Genomic DNA, 19779 nt, shown 5'->3' with positions numbered 1-19779 from the left:
TTCTGAAATTGAAAATCCCATTTGAAATCGAAACGAACTTCGAGATAAAAAAAAAGTGAATTTGAGCTGTAGAGGAACGGGGGGGGGGGGGGGGGGGTAGCACCCTCCCCCTCTCCATCGAGAACCATTAAAACATTTATTGTGGTAAAATAACGGACATACGTAAGTGACCTGACCCTTGGTTATATGCAGAATTTTTTTCGGGGGGGGGGGGGAGATGCATAAAATAAAAAAAAATTGAAGTGAGAAAAGCGACCGAGCTTGTCATTGCGTGTTTCCGTTCTGTTAAGAATGTTCAGACTTTTCGTGGCATATATTACCTTCATTTGGGAGTGAAACACATTTTTTTTTCAACTTGTAAGATTTTACTGAATAAGCATACCCCCCCCCCCGTTGAAAAAGTTGGATCCACCCCTAAACTTCAATAGTGATGCTGTGATTAAAATGATTGACGGAGCGAATGAGGGAAAACCAAGCAATAAAACAATGGAAACGAGTCAGGAAGTGGCAGTATACATAAATTAAATAAAGAAATATATCCAATGAAGTGACATTAAATTTCGCAGTACGTTTTTCATGAATGTGTAAGAATGAAAAAAATAATTAAAATAAATCAATCAGCTAGAAATGTGGAAAGATAAACTTACCTTATTAATCTAATGCACAACATAGTTATAGTTTGAACATCGGGTATAGTCGAGGACGACCTGGCATCATCATGGGTGAGGGGTAGTTTGCAGGCACAGACCCTCATTGGAACAAGTGTGCCTCCACGCAAAGACTAGCACATACAAAACTTGCTGTTCCAATCCTGAGCGGGAGAGCCTTCAGTACACAAGGCATGAGTAGGCTGCACATTCAGACCCTTATTTCGAGTGAAGGGTTTGCCCAGCAGACTAGGTGAGGGGTGGGTTATTTCTTCAATCATCAGTTCTTCTAATTTATCCATCATTTGATTTCATCAGTCAGTCAGTATCAACCTCTCTTGTAACCACACGTACACATACGCCTGCTATCTATATCTTAATTTCTCTTAATCTCTATTAAGACGATCCCTTTATTTTATTCCTCAATATCAATAGTTCCTGTCCTCTTCTATCGCTCTTAATTTTTGTTGAATATCTTGTCTATCCCCTATTTTATTCACTATCAATTATGATACTTCCAAAAGAACGGCACGATACCAAATTGAAGACAAAAATAAAGAATAGAACATAACATTTTAATAAACGAACATGTTCCGAGGTGTCGCACCTCATCCTCAGCCTGGAAATTATTAACAGAGTCATTGCTATTTATACTGTTAGGATGTCAATTATAAATTTCAAGAATGTAGTTACACAGGATTATAAGGTGTGAATTCAATTGTTCAATGGAATGCAGTAAAAAAAAGTCTATGGATTCATCAGATAGGGGTGGGTTAAATTAAATGGATAACATTATTTGGAAATTGCACACCTGTTGGTTTAGTTGAGGTTGTTTCCATTTGATGAAAAGCCCTTCTTTTCTTTTTAGTTGAAAATCTGTTTGAGCAGGATCGAGAATTTTGAAACAATGGGTATTTCATTCTAACTAGACATGGTAGACAGTGACTGTGTGTAACTACATGTACATTCTTGAAATTTATACTTGACATCCTAACTGTATAAATACCTATGACTCTGTTAATAATTTTCAGGCTGAGGATGAGGTGCGACACCTCGAAACATGTATGTCCTATTCTTTATTTGTGTCTTCACTATCAATTGTTATTGTCTTTGTATTCGTCTACCTTTCTTGTTCAATCTCTTTCAAGCATATAGGCCTATACCCTTAAGTATTTTATTTATTCAGATCATTCTTTCCTCTCTGATCTCGCCTTTTCTTCTCTTTAACTTCAATCGTTTCCATCAGTCACACATATATAATATGACGGTACAAGACTCTTACATTGTTTTGTTTCTTCAGCATCAATAAGATCAGGAATGATGTCCTCGTACATGTATATTAATTCCTCTTGAAACGTGGTTAAATTGAACAACCCTAGCTGTATGTGAACTTAACTGGGGTCAATTAATTACACCGTCTCGCGCATTTTGTGGACAATGAATAGAGGTGTGAAGATTATAGAACAGCTAACAATGAGAAGGCTGTAAGTTACACAATGATCTTTTGTGTAACTGTTTGAATAGAACATGTATTAAGCCAATTAAGTCAATCCCGTTATTTTATTCCTCTATATCAATAGGTCCTGTCCTCTTCTATCGCTCTTAATTTTTGTTGAATATCTTGTCTATGTCTATCCCCTATTTTATTCACTATCAATTATGATACTTCCAAAAGAACGGCACAATACCAAATTGAAGACAAAAATAAAGAATAGAACATAACATTTTAAGAAACGGAACATAGTCATTGCTATTTATACAGTTAGGATGTCAAGTATGTAGTTACACAGGATTACAAGGTGTGAATTCAATTGTTAAATGGAATGCAGTAAAAAATACAAATTCTATGGATTCATCAGATAGGGGTGGGTTAAATTAAATGGATAACATTATTTGGAAATTGCACACCTGTTTGTTTAGTTGAGGTTGTTTCCATTTGATGAAAAGTCCTTCTTTTATTGTTAGTTGAAAATCTGTTTGAGCAGTATCGAGAATTTTGAAACAATGGGTATTGCATTCTAACTAGCATTGGGGTGACGATTGCAAGTGTCTCCAGACATGGTAGACAGTGACTGTGTGTAACTACATGTACATTCTTGAAATTTATACTTGACATCCTAACTGTATAAATACCAATGACTGTTAATAATTTTCAGGCTGAGGACGAGGTGCGACACCTCGAAACATGTATGTTCTATTCTTTATTTTTGTCTTCACTATCAATTGTTATTGTCTTTGTATTCGTCTACCGTTCTTGTTCAATCTCTTTCAAGCCTATAGGCTTGTACCTTTAAATTTAAGTATTTTATTTATTCAGATCATTCTTTCCTTTCTGATCTCGCCTTTTCTTCTGTTTAACTTCAATCGTTTCCATCAGACACACATATAAACCCCTCAAAAAAAGTTTTGCAACTCGTTTTGGGGGTGATATCTTTTTGGTTAATGAAGTATAAAAGATGAAACTGGTATCTTTGGAAAGCTGAATTATTCTTCTTTACAATGACATGCCATTTGCTGTGATTATGTAATCATGGAATATGCAGTCACCCTGAACATCGAGAAAAGTCAGAAGTGAAATGTTGCAAAATGCATTCCAACAAGAGTCTCAATTTCTATAGAATTTCCACCATGCAGGTGACAGTGAATGCACTCGGTCCATCCTCGAAACAATTGGAAATTCGCTATTGCAAACGACGCATTTTGCAACATTTCATGTCTAACATTGCTGCGTATTATCATGTCTGTGTATTTCATGATAACACTAGCATGACAAATGACACATGATTGTAAAGAAGAATAATCATGCTTTCTAAAGATATCACTTTTACACATGATGATGGCACATTAAGAAATTTATTAGCACTAAAACTTGCAGTATGAGTTGCAGAACTCAAACATGACATGGCAACGAATTTTGCAACATTTCATTTTTTACATTGCTGCATATTAATATCATGTCTGTGTATTTCATGATAACTCTGGTATTACAAATGACACATGATCGTAAAGAGGAATAATCATACTTTCCAATGATACCACTTTTACATATGATGATGGCACACTAAGAAATTTATTAGCACTCAAACTTGAGCTGCGGAACTTTTTTGAGGGGTTTATAATATGACGGTACAAGACTCTTACATTGTTTTATTTCTTCAGTATCAATCTTCCCTATCGAATTAACGTGTACATTATTTATATACACAGATAGATAAGATCAGGAATGATGTCCTCGTACATGTATATTAATTACTCTTGAAACGTGGTTGAATTGAACAACCCTAGCTGTATGTGAACTTAACTGGGGTCAATTAATTACACCGTCTCGCGCTTTTTGTGGACAATGAATAGAGGTGTGAAGATTATAGAACAGCAAACAATGAGAAGGCTGTAAGTTACACATCTGATCTTTTGTGTAACTGTTTGAAAAGAACATGTATTAAGACAGTCCATGAATACCCACCCCCAAATTGTCCAATATAGTTGGCATTTTGGGGCCCGGAGTGTTGATGAGGGTGACGATGATGGTCATGAGGATGATATTGAAAATCTATCATATATTTTGGATAAAAATCACCTGTTGTCGATAAAAAGAGAAACAATTGCAATAATTCCTGGTTGTCTGTTCTATATAGACGAACAATACACAGGGCAACATTAAAATGAATATACATAAACATATTAGCAAGAGATAATTGATATGCACATGGATTAAAACGAGTCAATTCATAAAAAGATACCATTGCAACATTTTATTAATATTACTGAAATACATTTATAGGGAATTATGTTTTAAATGTTTTTTTACGTTACAGCTATAACGTAAGTGAAATGTTTTATAGTAATGAGAAAACCAGTTTTATATGATTTTAACATTTCCCATAAACATTTTTATGATATTTTGTCAATGTTTTGTGCCACGGAAAATGGAGTATATTGGTAAAGCAAGAAAACTGGAAGGTAGTGACTTAATTGACCTCAAAAGGAATAGAATTCCCGGATCATATACACACCAATAATATGAGCCTCGGGTAAGTTGAACTGGAGTTATCATGTTGAGAAGGAAAAGTTAACGAATGGACGGACAGACGGACACCGAGTGTGTCCTTCATACGGGCGGGCGTAAAAAGACGATATAGCCTACAGGGGCAGGCTGTTGCTGGAATGATGAACGGGGAGAAAGGGAACAGAGTAACACTAACAGGCATATAAAATATTTAAGGAAGATGCAAGGGGGGGGGGACTGAATAAGATTTTTCAGAAAGTGCTGATGCTAGGCATTTAAAGCAGGGCCACTTGCGGGTTTTCTTTTTCCGGGAAGGGGGGTTCAAGATGGCCGATCGAAGAGAAAAGAGGGAGAAGTAGGAGGAAGAAGACGACGGCGAGGAGAAGGAATGAAGGATAAAGAAGATAAGGATACAAGAGAAGCAACGGATGATATGTTGAATGAACGAATGAAGGTGATAAAGGTAAAGAAAGAAGAAGAACAGGAAGAAAACAAAGTGAAAGACATAAGAATTGAATGAGAATAAATAATATACGAATGATGATATTGAAAAGTAATCTTTTTTGGGTATAAAATCATGTGTTATCGATAGCGATAAAATGAAATATGATGGGAAGTGAATCATCTTTGAATAAAAGACGTAACCGATAAACGTACAGAATTTACAGAAAATGATGGAAATCAAATTTACTAGTTCTTCGAATAAACAACTAATTAAAACACAGAACTGATGAACAGGAAAATGGAAAGCAAATATACTCGTCCTCTGAACGTCGGAATGATGGAAAGTGAATCTACTTGTTCTTGGAATGAACGATGTAACAGATAAAATAAAAATACAGAATCGTTGAATAGAAAAATGAGGGAAAGCGTTTTTTTTTTCTTTAAATAAAAGACGTAACTGATGAAACAATGAAAAGAATTGATGGAACTAAAAAATGATATGAAGGTAATCAACTCGTTCTTGCAGTGAACGATGCAATTAAACTATACAGAATTGAACAGAAAAATGATTGAAAGCGAATGTTCTTTGAATAAAAGACGCAAGTGATTGAATGAAAAAAAAAGACAGAATAAATGAACAGAAAATGATTGAAATCGAATCTTCTTTGAATAAAAGTCGTCAGTAATGGAAAAACACAAAAATATTGATGAACAGAAAATGATAGTTAGCAAATCTAGTAATCTCTGTTCCATTCTGAGTAGATCTCGTATCTCATAGGTTGTTTTGTTTATTTAAATGTATGATTATTCTGACTTAATTCTAAATCTCTATTTCATAACTTCATAATAAAACTCAAATCTGAATTAAACTCGTCCTTTGAATTGACTTCGTAACGATTACATGAAAAAAAGTCAATCAATGAACAGAAAAATAATGGTAATCTAATCGTCCTTTAAATGAACGACGTAACAGAAAAATACAAATACAGAATTCATGAACAGAAAAATGATGGAAAGCGAATCTACTTTGAATAAAAACGTAAGTGATGAAATTAAAAACAAAAAACACAGAATTGATAAACAGAATATGATGGTTAGCAAATCTACTCGTCCTTTAAATAAACGACGTATTACTGATTAAAAAAAAAAAAAAAAACAATGAACAGAAAACGATGAGCATAGGCGGCGGGGGGGGGGACAGATCCCCCTAAATTTGAGGTGGGAGGATGGTTCCCCTCTAAAATTTTAGTTGATAACCTTTTTTTTTTCTTGTCAAATTTTTTAACTGCGTCCATCACAAGATTTCAGGTGGACCCCTCCTATTTTTGTTGGCTTCCGCCGCCTATGATGGGAAGCGAATCTTCTTCTTTGAATGATGAATAGAAAAATGATGAAAATATTCGTTCTTTGAATGAAATACGTACCTGATTAAAATTACAGAATTGAAGAACAGGAGATAAAAATAAAAGACATAAATTATTATCTACTCCTTTTAAACGGAAGACGTCATTGATAACATATACACTGAAAAATAAACCTTTAGCTAGCTTCATAAATAAACAGTGGAAAGGGAATCTACTCGTCCTTTAAGCCAAAGATGTCACAATAACTGGGTCACTCGGTCAGGAACTGGGCACATGGATTTTTAGCGGGAATTTTTCTGATGCGCGCGCTCGAGGCAGTTTTTCAACCTACTGTCTATCGGGTTGATATTTTGAAGTGCAAATGACTGGATGGTAGATTAAAAGAGAATTGAACAAAGTGGGTTTAGCCATAATGTTGTTAGCCCATCTGATAAATAGACCAAGTGACAATAGAACATCCGTCAGTAAACTGACGGGATCGCTTGAGATTGCGTCTTGTTTTTACCAAAAAGTGTCTAGTGTTGAGGCGAAAAGTACATGGACAAATGATGATCAGATCTGACTAAAATCTCGTGTTTGACGTGATAATTGGGCCTCTCTTCAGCCAGCGGCCTGCGGGAATTACCGCGGGAATTTCACACGTGAAATTGGCTGGCGGTAATTTTTTGGTTCACGCCTGTCTCGCGGTAGGTGCGTGACCCCTCGGGAGGGTGTCAACTTTATTCCGAGCAATACTGTAAATTGGGTTTAATAGGGGACTACATACTACAAGTTTACAACAAGCATTTAGATATATCCACATTTTCTTACAATAAGACAATGACTTTCAAGTAAACTGTTTAATAGACAAAGTATAAGATACAACAGGATTGAGATACATTGGCGGTTTAAAAGATGAAGTTTATGATGAGAACAATACGTCCTACACTCAGGTCAGTAAGGGTGCAAATCATTGTTGGCTCAGCCTGAAGCTTGTTTTATCTTTTGATGGTATTTCAAATATTCCATATCCCTATCAGCATGGCAAAGTAATGAACAATCATTTGACCTATGCCTGTAAGGGCCTGTGAACAGTTCTCTTGACAAACCAAAAGATTGTTGCATATTTCAAAGATATGTCATTATCAATATAGTTTCTATCCTGTAATTTTAGCACAAGGAATAACAAAAGGATGTTGTTCTGGAATCTGAATTGCAGTGAATATTTTGATATTTATGAAGACAGATTGACCCCCAATATCATCAGTGATTTTAAGAACTGGCTCAAATCTAATTTTCTGTCAAATTTTCAAAATTTATTCTCTTGCATATTCTGAAAAATAATTATAATGATGATGATTACATTTGCTTACATTTACATTTAGAATACAATGCAATACTAAAGAGGGCGCTGCAATGCCTACATTGTACATGTGCATACATGCATATATGATTTTGTGTCGTTCTAACTACATTTAGTATTATTAGTCAACAATTGTCTAATTATAGATTACTAATTACAATTATCATTATTATAAGCATCTAATTAAGCATGAAAGTGCACTATATAAATTTCTGTGTTATAAATATTCTCATTCTAATACAGTGGAAATCAAGTTGCGCTCATGCGTTGCATTTAAAATACTCCATACATATAACATGAACAACAAAAATAATGATAATAAATCATGATGATGATGATGGTGATGATGGTAATAACTGTGAACTGCTCTGCTAAAGTTTTGTTACAACTGCTGCACACTTTGAAATTTACATGTATTTGGAATTCAAATTTTACTATTCTGTAATTATTGTATTCTTGTCCGTACTAGATCTTTAATTTGAAACTTTGATTTTTTGTATGTGTGTTAATTAATAGGCAGAGGCAGAGGTGAAGAATCTTAACAGTAAACTTATCCTTCTTGAAGAAGACAATGGCAAACAAGAAGAGGCATTAGGAGATACAAGGAGAAGGCTAGAAACAGTTGAAGTAGAAGCAGACGAAAACTTAAGGTAAGAATCAAATGCCATTTTAATGACTTTTTTTCAGTGAAGTTAGGAAGGTGAGGAGATAGGTTATTGACTACATGTATGGGGAAAGTCTTGACACAAGTGTGTACTACATGTACGACAGGTCAAGGGAATTTGTCAAGTTTATTTGATATGTAGGCCCGAGATATAGATCTCATAACATGTGTTTTACATTTGTATAACAATACATGTAATGATTATGCAACATTTTGTAGAAAGCACCTAATATAATATGTTTCTAAATCTATTACCCTGCCTGTTGCACCACTACTTCATCAGTCATTTGATCATTCAAGGAATTTCTTCCTACGGGAACCCATTTGTCACTCCTGGGTGGAGAGGGCAAAAGTACATTAATTAAGATAAATTGCCTTACCAAAGGACATGAGTACTTTGATGGGATTTGAACCCTGGACCTTGTGAGTCTGGTCTTCTCTCAGTTCCAAAATGTGAAACAAAGTGGGGATAGGGCTTATGTTTATGCAGGGCTTTTGCTATGGAATTCCCTTCCACAATATACTGTATATCTGTGATAGCCAGCCTGTTGTAATGAAACTGTTTTAGATGCAACTAAAAACTTACCTATACAATTATTTTTATCAACGATTTGAGTATAATTTTTCTATGTTCCTTTGTCAACTCTGCACCTTGAGCATCTCTACATGTATGAGTTAAATTTTAAGTTCAGAGATTTATCCACTGAGCCACAACATAAGCTGTACACATCTTCTCTATGAAAAACCTACAATACATGTCTGATGGTTTCTTTAAAAAAGGTCAAGGTACATGTACATGTAGGCCTATTTGTCTATCCATATCGTAAATGATGTGATTTGATTTTACTGCTAAATATATAATGTAGTAATGTACCCTTTATATACTTCAAATTCATAAAAATTCACTGCTACACAGTTGCGCTCAGACGCTCAGGATTGTTGACTGATTTGATAGTATCTGACCCTACCAGCAATATTGACACACAAGTTATCTTAAGCTGATGTAATATTGAATGTAAATACAAAGTCACAGTCATGGTGAGAATTAGTGATTTAAAAGAATGCACATACTACATTACAACCAATTTACCCCAGTGACATTATCATTTGCCTTGTATGTTTGAGAGTACTGTACCTTTTCAAAGTACAATGTAGGTCCTACATTAATTATCCTACATGTACATGTTGATAAAGTTGGAACTTGCAATTCCACCACACTGTAGCAAAAGTGTGTTTATATTTTATTTGCTATCTGACTAGATATTCATTGCAGTTGGAGATTAATTATGTACCAGGACCCTGTTACATAAAAATAATTCTTATGGAAACTTTGCCATCCAATGGTAACTTCATGTACCATGGTATGATCAAAGGCCAATCAAAACCACTTGAGGAGTCCATTGAAAACCACTTGAGGAGTCCATTGAAGGTACATGTACCATTGAATGGCAAAGTTACCATGATAGTAACTTTTATTATTAACAGGGCCCAGATCTCCAAATATTGTACTGTATAAACTGTTTTTTCGCAGGGGTTATATTTTGTAATCAGTGCCCCTAAATCTCAATGTCCCCAATAGCAAAGCTTTACTATTGCAAAATTATGCAAACATCCTGTGTGGTGAAGAAATTGATAAATGCACCTATGTATTTAAGTACAAAAAACAAGGTTGAGAAAGTATAAATACTATATGTACATGTACATGAAGTAATTCAAGAAGTTAGCTAAAATTTCACTTTTTAATTTCTCAAACAAAATCAGAGCCTACATTATTTCCTAACATATTTTTATCAATATTTATTCACTCACTGTAATATTACAATGTATTTTCCATGAAATTACTGATTTTATTGTCATCTGATTAACTACATGTATACACTGGTGCATTGGCAGCTATTGGCATAATTATTAATATTTGCAAGTCACATGACCAGAGGCATAAGATTCTGTTCACAAAATTTAACATTTCTGTACTCAAACCAACTTTAAAAAATGAATCTAACAAAACACAACTTCCAAAGATTGTTTTTATAGATCAAACTATGACACGATGAATTTTCAGATCTAAAGATTAAAAAAAAAGGTGAAATTTAAGCCACTTTATGTACAAAAGACACATCAGCATCTTGAGGAGCATATTTTTACACATGTTTTACAATGTTTTTGCTCCTCTGAAATGCTGTGGAAGTGTTTGGTACATCTTACGATCGTGAATTCAACAACTGTAAAAATATCGGAACCCCGCCATTCGCGAAAAAATTATCTACACGGAAATAACAGCTTATTTAGTATTTTAGGTGAGGGTGCATTTCTACTCTCAATACTAAAGATAGTATTGTATCTTGGAATAGTACTGTACTAGGGAACACATCAATGGATAGAAATGTGAAGCATGTACATATTTTCTTTGAATGAGTCAGTAAGGCACTGTCACAAACACAGGGATACCTTCAATACCACACACGTTTCACAGATAACAGGAGAGAAGCCTTTGAAAGAGGGGAGTGGTTTTATCAATACAGCGGCCCAATGTATGCTGATTCATGTGTGCATTGACCATGCATGCCAAAGAGGCTCTATTTAGTAAGCAGTTTACAGTTGGTCTGTCTGTCTAATCCCTATGGCAAAGCGTTGAATATATCGAATTGAAATCCACCTGCTCTTTCTTTCTCTCTTCTCTCCCATCTCGTGTGCTTTCTTATGATCAGTATTAAACCATGGACCTACAATGTAGCCTACATGTACTGTACAAATTTTATGTAGGTCTATGATTTAATTATAATTAATACAGGATTATAAATCTGACAACCTTCATAAAATTTTCTGAAATCTTTTTTTTAATAGTATGTAGTACTTTTCATGGTTATATGAAATTATTATATTTTACACGATTTTCTGAATATTGTTTTATTTTAACTAAATTTATGTCACAAATTTTAAGGCTAAATTCTTCATATTTCAGAACCTTATGTTGGCATACTGGTGAAAAGGCGTACATGTACATGTAGGCCTATGTCTAGTACAATATATTGAGGATAAGACTAGGAGGATTTTCACAATTTCATTTCAGGTACATACACAATTGAATAAGGCCATGTATTTTGCAAAATGTAGGATTCATGAACATTGTCAGTCTGAATATTTTTCTTCCTTATTTGAGTTATTTCTCCTATTGATATTAAAGGGTAACTTCCCAGTATTCATATCCTGCATTGAAGTAATAGGCTGACACAGTATGTGGGTATTATCTTCACATTCATGGTGAGGGCAGGTAGCCTACAGTATGCATTATATTAATGGATGTTTATAGTCATTGGAACCTGTGAATTTCACAGGTATTCACAGGTACAAAGAAGTAGATCATATTTCAAGTACATTCTGTTCATACAGTACATACTGTACATTTACACTAATGTACATGTACGTACCCTCCTGTTCATGCTATACTGTACTGCTGGCTGTACATTTGTATTATGTAGGCCTGCATGTACATATACATGTACACTGTTGGCCTACTTTGTATGAAATTCTTTGCATCAGTGCACTTAACCCTTGACAATGATTTCCAAAAGCCATAAAGATCTCTGTCATCAAAATCATCATGGTAAAGGTACATTGTTGCACCAATTTCACAGAGAGTTTACATTTGGCCTAGAATAACTGCATGTAAATTATTAATTTTCAGGCCCCAAAATACATGATAATTCCTTTTACTGCATTCTCACCTTTCTGAACTTCTTGAACTACATGTACATATTAGCCAGCATAAAGACTTGTATTCATATGATAAAAAGATAAGTGTTTTTTTTTCTTTGTATGTGCCTACATACATCAAAATCTGTTATGATTTTTGTCACACACACTGCATTAATTGTGTTATCTTGGAAGAATCTCTGCTGAGTAATTTTTGAAAAGTAACCATACTCTATTTTTTATAGTATGTAATTCTGGGTATACATGTAACTTTTAGGTATATTCGTTTGATATTTTAAAGTAGGCCTACATGTACTGTACCATTATGTGATTTGTATGTTCTCTATTCTTTATGAGGGGGGGGTAATTATAATTTTATTTAGGAAACTCCTGCGTACATGTACATGTGCATGTATAGTACACATAGTGTTTGGAAGCCTATTGATGCAGATAATGTAGGGCAACATTGCCTGGAAACCATGAACTAATGGTTAATCAAACACAGCCATTCAGGTGTGAACTTTGAGATTGCAACTGGGAATTACATGAAGTTGCTATTTTTTATGGACACTGTAGGCGTACAATGTAGGATTGATTCAGTATTATTAAGTATAGGCCTATGCCGCCTATTAAACTAATAAAATGTATACCACTTTTTATGTGATATGAACACAGGACCAGAATACCATAATAGTGTTGTGCATCTAAGAATGTCCGTACACGTGTACATGTACATGTAGCAGGGCTCGAATTAATCCAAGGCCATCCAAGGCCATGGCCTTAGATGCCCTCAGAAATGGCCTTGATGCCCTTTCAAATATTTGTAGACTTAAGGCCAAAATAACTGCCCTTTTTTGCTGTGGCCTTGGTGCCCTGCGGTAATCCAGTGCATGTGCCCCATTGAAAAGTGCATTTATTATTGATGCCCTTTTTTTGGTGGCCTTGGATGTCCCATAAAGTGAAAACTGCCTGTCATTTCCCTTAAGTGCCCTTTTAAAAAATGGCCTTGCCCCTTTAAATTCTTAATTCGAGCCCTGATGTAGGCCTGTTTTATATGCAAGAGTACTTGTATGACTTATCAAAGATGTGATCTGTAACTACCAAGTTCAATGACCAGCTTTAAGCTTGAGATTTTCTGTTAGATCATAGACATTGCGTAGATGGGGATAAGCTTTGATACAGGCGTGAGATAGAGATTTTGGGAGATGAATAATAGTCCCGAAGGTAGGAGTCTCATGCCCAAAGCATGGACTTGTAAGGTCTGAAACACAATTTTGACGTAAGTCTACATATGTACAAATTATGCATTATTTGATGCAATATCAGAGGCCGCAGAATAGGGGGGGCTAAAAACTGCAAAAATCACAATCAGATGGTCATTTTTATGTTTTTGTACATGGGGGAGCTTCAGCCCCCCCCCATCCGGTTCGGGGGAAGGGGGGGGGGGCTGAATATCAAATAGTTGAAAATGAGATACGATGACACATAATCGTTATTACTGACGAAAAAGCACAATGGAAAGAATGGCATTCATATGATTAGCCACTGTTGGCTTGTATCATTTGTGTGTAAATGTGTGTGTGCAATGTTCTGAGGGCATGGCCTGGAGAGCAGTGTGATATTAGCCAGGATCATATCATTATGGAACTGTTATAGCACAGAGGAGGTGAACATGCAGGATATGCCAGCCAACCAGTTTATTGCTTCTGAATATTTTTCATTAAAATATCAAGGGAGGTAGGGATGGGTGGTGATATAATCCAGCTTACCCTTTATTAGCTGATATTGCTGTGGAGAAGAAAATTTTAATAGAATAAGGTCCAAAATAGTACGACATGTACATGTACATGTAGTCCAGCATGCCAATATTTCTAGATATTACTTTTCAAGGTAACATCTACACTGATAGATTATGTACATATACATGTAGGCATATGCATTTTAAGTGTGGATTTAATTTTACCAAAGCTTGGAGATTACAGATCACAGATCACATGAATTTGAGAAGATTTTGTAAGTGATCAGCAATACAGAGGGAACTGCAGCTAAATGTACATGTACATGTATATTCTATATTTTAATACTATTGTTATTTCCGTAATCATAACAATCTTGAATCTTTGTAATTGTATGTACAGGCCTACACATGTACATGTATATTAAGTGTGTTATAGAAATTGCGAATAGACACAAGTGTGATTGTCTGAGATTTCACATTGAAAGAAAGTTGCTCTATTCAAGGAGGCATAGCCGAGTTGAATAGTGTCCCTTTAATACTGTATGAGATAGGCCTACATGTACATGTATGTTGCACCATTACAAGAATAAGAATATTTGCTATTTGTGTTGTACAACGCCTTGGAAGTTAAAGGGGAATGAAACCTTTGGAACAAATGGTCTTGTGTAGAAACAGAAAAATCAAAAGAATAAGAATAAAGAAAGTTTGAGAAAAATCGGACAAATAATGAGAAAGTTATGAGCATTTGAATATTGCAATCGCTAATGCTATGGAGATCCTCCCATTGGCAATACGACAAGGATGTGTGATGTCACTGATGAACAACTTTCCCTTTGGTGGACTATAAAATACCCTCAAAATGTCTCTTTTTGCTTTTTCTTATGATGATACAAACTCTCTATCCATGATGTATTCTAAAAAAATATGTATTACATGCCCTCATGTAGAAAGAACACATGATCTATGGATAGATGTGATAAAAGAGGCAATTCAAGTGAAATATATACTAAAGTAATGAGGAGAGTTGTTCACAAGTGACATCACACATCCTTGTCGCATTGCCAATGGGAGGATCTCCATAGCATCAGTGATTGCAATATTCAAATGCTCATAACTTTCTCATTATTTGTCCGATTTTTCTCAAACTTTCTTTATTCTTATTCTTTGATTATTCTGCTTCTACACAAGCCTATTTGTTCCAAAGGTTTCAAACAGTGATTTATTGTCCCTATATTTTTCTATGAAAATGAGAAAGAAAATTATTTGAAAGCAAAAACAGAAATCCCTCTAATTTGCTTCTGATCTGCTGCAGCAATATGCATTTTTTTAGCCAGTAATCCCTATGCGTATTGCACTTGCATTTATTTACTGAGCGCAATGAATTGATTTGTATTATGAGGTCAAGATAATGTAATTTTGGATGGTACAAATGTTTGATAATACTCTGACTCCTATTCGCTTTCATACAACAAGCTATATAGGCATTATAATTAGTTTTTGATAGTCAAAGCTGTTTATAAGAAAATAACAATGAAATTGGATATTACATCAGGAAGTCTACTGGCATAAAGCGCATTCATTACGAATATATTCTAGTACACAGTTTTTCAATCTGTGCATCAGGTACCGGTAGTTCCCTTAACATCCATTTGTACATGTAATGTACATGTAGGCTGTTTTGCTGTTTTATATGAAATACATGGTATGTATTCATACTTTGTTAAGAGGTGCAAGTACTGTAATATATGAAGTGAACTTTGATAGTAAGCACTTATCTGATTCAGGTCATTCATTGGAAAATACAGAGATCAAAGGTTTTTTCATTGAGGATTACGAGGTCTTTTTACAGCATTGGGTACATTGCCAGGTCTCTTTATGTACGACCTTATGTCCACATGTCTGGTGTGACTCATTCAATAGTAATTTTGATATGCTACAAATTTGGATGTAATGTTTGACTGATCTTTTGAATTCCACAAATGTATGCTAATGTGTTACTGCATTTCTTATTTTGTTTTCTTTAAAATATGGCACACTAAAGGCCTTCGTGTAGTAGGACTGACTCATCATAAAGCCTTGCTCACACGCTAGGTTTTTGGGATTGCGGATGTTCAGCTGCGGATTGCATGAACGCAGTAAAACGCAGTAAAACAAAATGAAACAAGCTGATGGACTGGTCAATTCTACATGTACATGTAGCTCAGTAGCTTGATTTTTTTTTCAATCATCTTTGTAATTAGTATAGTATGCTGTGTTACAAAGGTGTTAGCCAGGCTTAAGAGATGTGAATGTACAATGAACCTCATGATTAATACTTTAAACATAATAATTACATGTATCAAAGACCTTATTAGGGCTGACATTCTCAAGTAGAAGTGAACCAAGAATTAATGGCATTTATTTTTTCTGTACAAGGTCTCTTGAAATTTTATTGAGGAAGTGCAATGGCATACATGTAGATTGCCAAAGGTGGTGTTCACTCAACCTGAAATGGAATATGTCTAGAGGCATGAGGTACATTATCTTCACACCTGCCCAAATAAAAAAAATCTGGAAATTACAATAACATTTGGATAAGTCCACCCCCCAAAAAATTTGATTTGATTTAAAAAAAAGAAAAAAATCCAACATTAATTGAAAAGCACAGCATGTACTAAATGTTGTTATATCAAAATTTTAGTTTACATTCACATGTACATGTACATTGTAGGTCTGTGAAATATCTATATGCTCCTGCTGCAGTCATGTACCTTGTCTGAAACAACACAAACCACCCTGTATGAGGACCCCACCAGGCTGAGATGCATCCCAGCATATTATGTTCAGTCAAGCCTGTGTACTCAGCATGCTAATATTTGCACCAGCTATATTTAGACTCTGATTTGAAAAATAATACAAAGATGGAAGGGATGAGCTATTATATATCTTCAAAGCTCAGATGATTTTGAAGGAAGACATGTCAAGTCAAACTTTGCAACCAGCGTGAATTATAGATTTGTAGGCCTACATGTACATGTGTGTTTGCTTCCTTTTAGCAGAACATAGCCAACATTTGCTCCGGAAACAATTGCTTCGGGTTTTATTTTGTCTAAGATATAGGGTTAGGGTTGTATAGGGTTTTATGTTAGGTTTAGGGTTACATGGTACATGTAGGTTTAGGATAGGGTATAGTTTTGGTTATTCCTTTTGCGTGTGGAACTTTGATATAGCAGAGCAATTGTCACCAGAGCAAATGTCATGGAACCATACACGTGTATGTTGAGAAGGTAGTTTAATAGCTGTAAGCTAGATGTTTGACTTCAAATAAAATAAACTTCACATTTTTGGTTTATTGTATGAAGAAAAGGTAGGGAATGAAACTAACTTGTACTTCAAGTTCAAAACTTAATGTACATGTACATGTAGGAAATGGTATCCATGGATGGGCACTTACACTGACGAGTGGATACATGTACCTTGCGCGACCAAAAAACACGTAAAAAGGATGTCTTTTTCAAGATAGGGCACGTTACGTACGTAACGTGATGAGGGTGTCAAAGACACAAAAATATTGAAAAAAGGGTATCTATTTTGCTCGGAAAATATACGTGTTTGGGTCAAATATATGCGGGGATGATAAAACAAAATCAAAATGGTTTATAAAGGATGTCCTTTTTGCCCCAACACTACGTGTTTAGAGTCCGATTTGCGTGAGGTGTGGAAGGTGGGGCAGTACTAAACCAAAATAATTGTCTAAAGGTAAAACCGACGACCTGTGACATAACAATAAAATATCTCTGTACCTGTTTAGGGGTTCATTTCAGGGAATACTTGCTAAGAGTATCGTTTTGTTTCCATGAAATGGGTGCATTTTCAGAATATGGAAAATGCATCGCTGTACTTGTTTAGGGGCTCAGTTCTGGGAATACTTGCCAATAGTATTTGTTTCCAATACTTGTTAAGGGTAGGGTTTCACATGCCAATTGTGCATTTTCAGAATATGGAAAATACGTGTTTGGGGAATTTTAGGGTGCTTTTCAAGACCCCGTGGTCGCGCATGGTATCCACTCGTCAATGGAAGTGCCCCCCCCCCCCCCCGGGCATCTGGCAGGAAGCCCTAGACTATAAATCCAGTAATCATCATCGTAAACATCATCATCATCATTATGATTGTGCGTGCAAGCATTTTTCTTTAAATAGTCAATTGCCAGATTGGGCAAGTGGTTGTTTTGAAAATTAGAAAAAATAAAATTTGACAGTAAATTTCATTTCTCTTGACCTTTAGATTTATATGTAATACTGTCATAAAAGAATAAAAAGAGAAAAGAATTGGGCAAGCAGTTTTTTTATCAGGCAAGCAAATTTTTTCATCACTTGCCTAACAGTGCAAGTGATAAAAAAAAATCATGTAGAGGCCTGTTTAAATTGTCATTATTATTAAATTATTATTATCATCATCATCATCATCATCATCATCATTGTTATTATTACAATTGTTATTGTTCTTCCTAGTATTACTATTATTGATTCTGCCATGCAATTTTGAAATTTTTTGTGGTCTTACATCTATCAGACACAAATGAGAAATGTTAGAGCTTAGAATGTTTTCATAAAATGCTACTTTCTTATGTTGTATATTATTATTATCATCACCCTGGACAGCTGATGAAAGAACTTTGTGTTTTATAACTTCAAGATTTAAGATCATTATGGTTAACAGTCAATTTCATTAAACCCTTTGAAATTTTGAAAATATAATACACTTTACTTTATGATCATGGTTTACTTCATTTTCTTATTTTTACAGAGCAAGGAAAGTACTGGAGACACGCAGTGCCTCTGATGACGACAAAGTGAGTATTACATATCATCATCATAAACAAAAAAACAAGTGAATTTTGTTAAATTCTTTTGGTTGAAAAAGTTTTTATTGCAAAATTTATTAAGTTTACAGAGAGGAGTGTATTACAAAAAACACGAAATTACAATTTGACTATTTTCATTCCCTAAATCAGATTTTGTTGATGATGTATATATGAATAAAAAATTTACTTGTATATTTGGATGTAGATTTAATAAATTCTGTTAAATGAGAATTATAATTGGTTATTCATAGCATGCAATTTGTATTCTAATATAACATTAATAATTTCATGTTTTCATAAGTGCAGTCAGAGTGATTCTTGAAAGAAAAGGCATGATTATCCATTTCATTGATGAATTCCTAACCGAGTGTACGTAGCATGGGGTTTTATTGACTGAAAAGAATCTCTTTTGAAAGAGCAAATGCGCAGATCCCATAGGAAACTTGTCCTGAAACAAAGCAAACAACACCTGCGCACATTTTAATAATATGCAAATGCGCGGTCAGTCAAACCGTTGTATCGACAATGCATTGACTTTGTGATACATTTTGACTGACCGCGTGCATTGAAGTCGTGGTCGGGGTTGTTGTATCGGCTATGGTGTTTTTATACAGGGAAAATTGAAATTCTTTAAACCAAAATTTACAAGCATGTAGCTTTTTTGCGATATTTTCTCTGATCCTTGGTTTTGTGTAAAAATAAAGATACCAATATCAAGCTAAATATGGTCTTGGTCTTTCCAACCATGTAGTCTTCTATCAATGAATGTGTTGGAAGGCTGGGGAACTAAGTGAAAATTATAGTCAACTTTGAAGTCGATTTTCTCTGAAATGGGTTTAGCACCGTCGTATGTGTGATATTACTTTTGAGATGACCGCTGACGAAATGTACACCTATAATTATGTTGTTTTATAATGATATGTATGCGATGACCAATTTGCTGTGATCTGTGGCATGCCTCTGAGGTTTCTAGCAATGTGTGTTCCTGCAACCCTCTGTCCTTTTCCTCCCATCTTGACCAATCAATTTATTGGCAT

At 34.8% G+C, this 19779-nt stretch overlaps 1 protein-coding gene across 5 annotated transcripts in view; it reads left to right on the top strand.

The window, feature by feature from the left end:
- The window catches only part of LOC121415027 (tropomyosin-like), a 63838-nt gene that overhangs the window by 23629 nt on the left and 20430 nt on the right, over nucleotides 1-19779 (top strand). For all 5 annotated transcript variants that reach the window (XM_041608081.1, XM_041608082.1, XM_041608079.1 and 2 more), the window contains 2 exons: nucleotides 8320-8453; nucleotides 18685-18730. In XM_041608081.1, the coding sequence (XP_041464015.1) occupies nucleotides 8320-8453; nucleotides 18685-18730 (180 nt within the window). The remainder of the gene's footprint in view (nucleotides 1-8319; nucleotides 8454-18684; nucleotides 18731-19779) is intronic.

Source organism: Lytechinus variegatus, chromosome 5, assembly GCF_018143015.1.
Source record: "Lytechinus variegatus isolate NC3 chromosome 5, Lvar_3.0, whole genome shotgun sequence".
In the NCBI taxonomy this organism is placed as follows: Eukaryota; Metazoa; Echinodermata; class Echinoidea; order Temnopleuroida; family Toxopneustidae; genus Lytechinus; species Lytechinus variegatus.
Note: the sequence above shows the minus strand (reverse complement) of the source record. Positions and strands in the feature narration are given on the sequence as shown.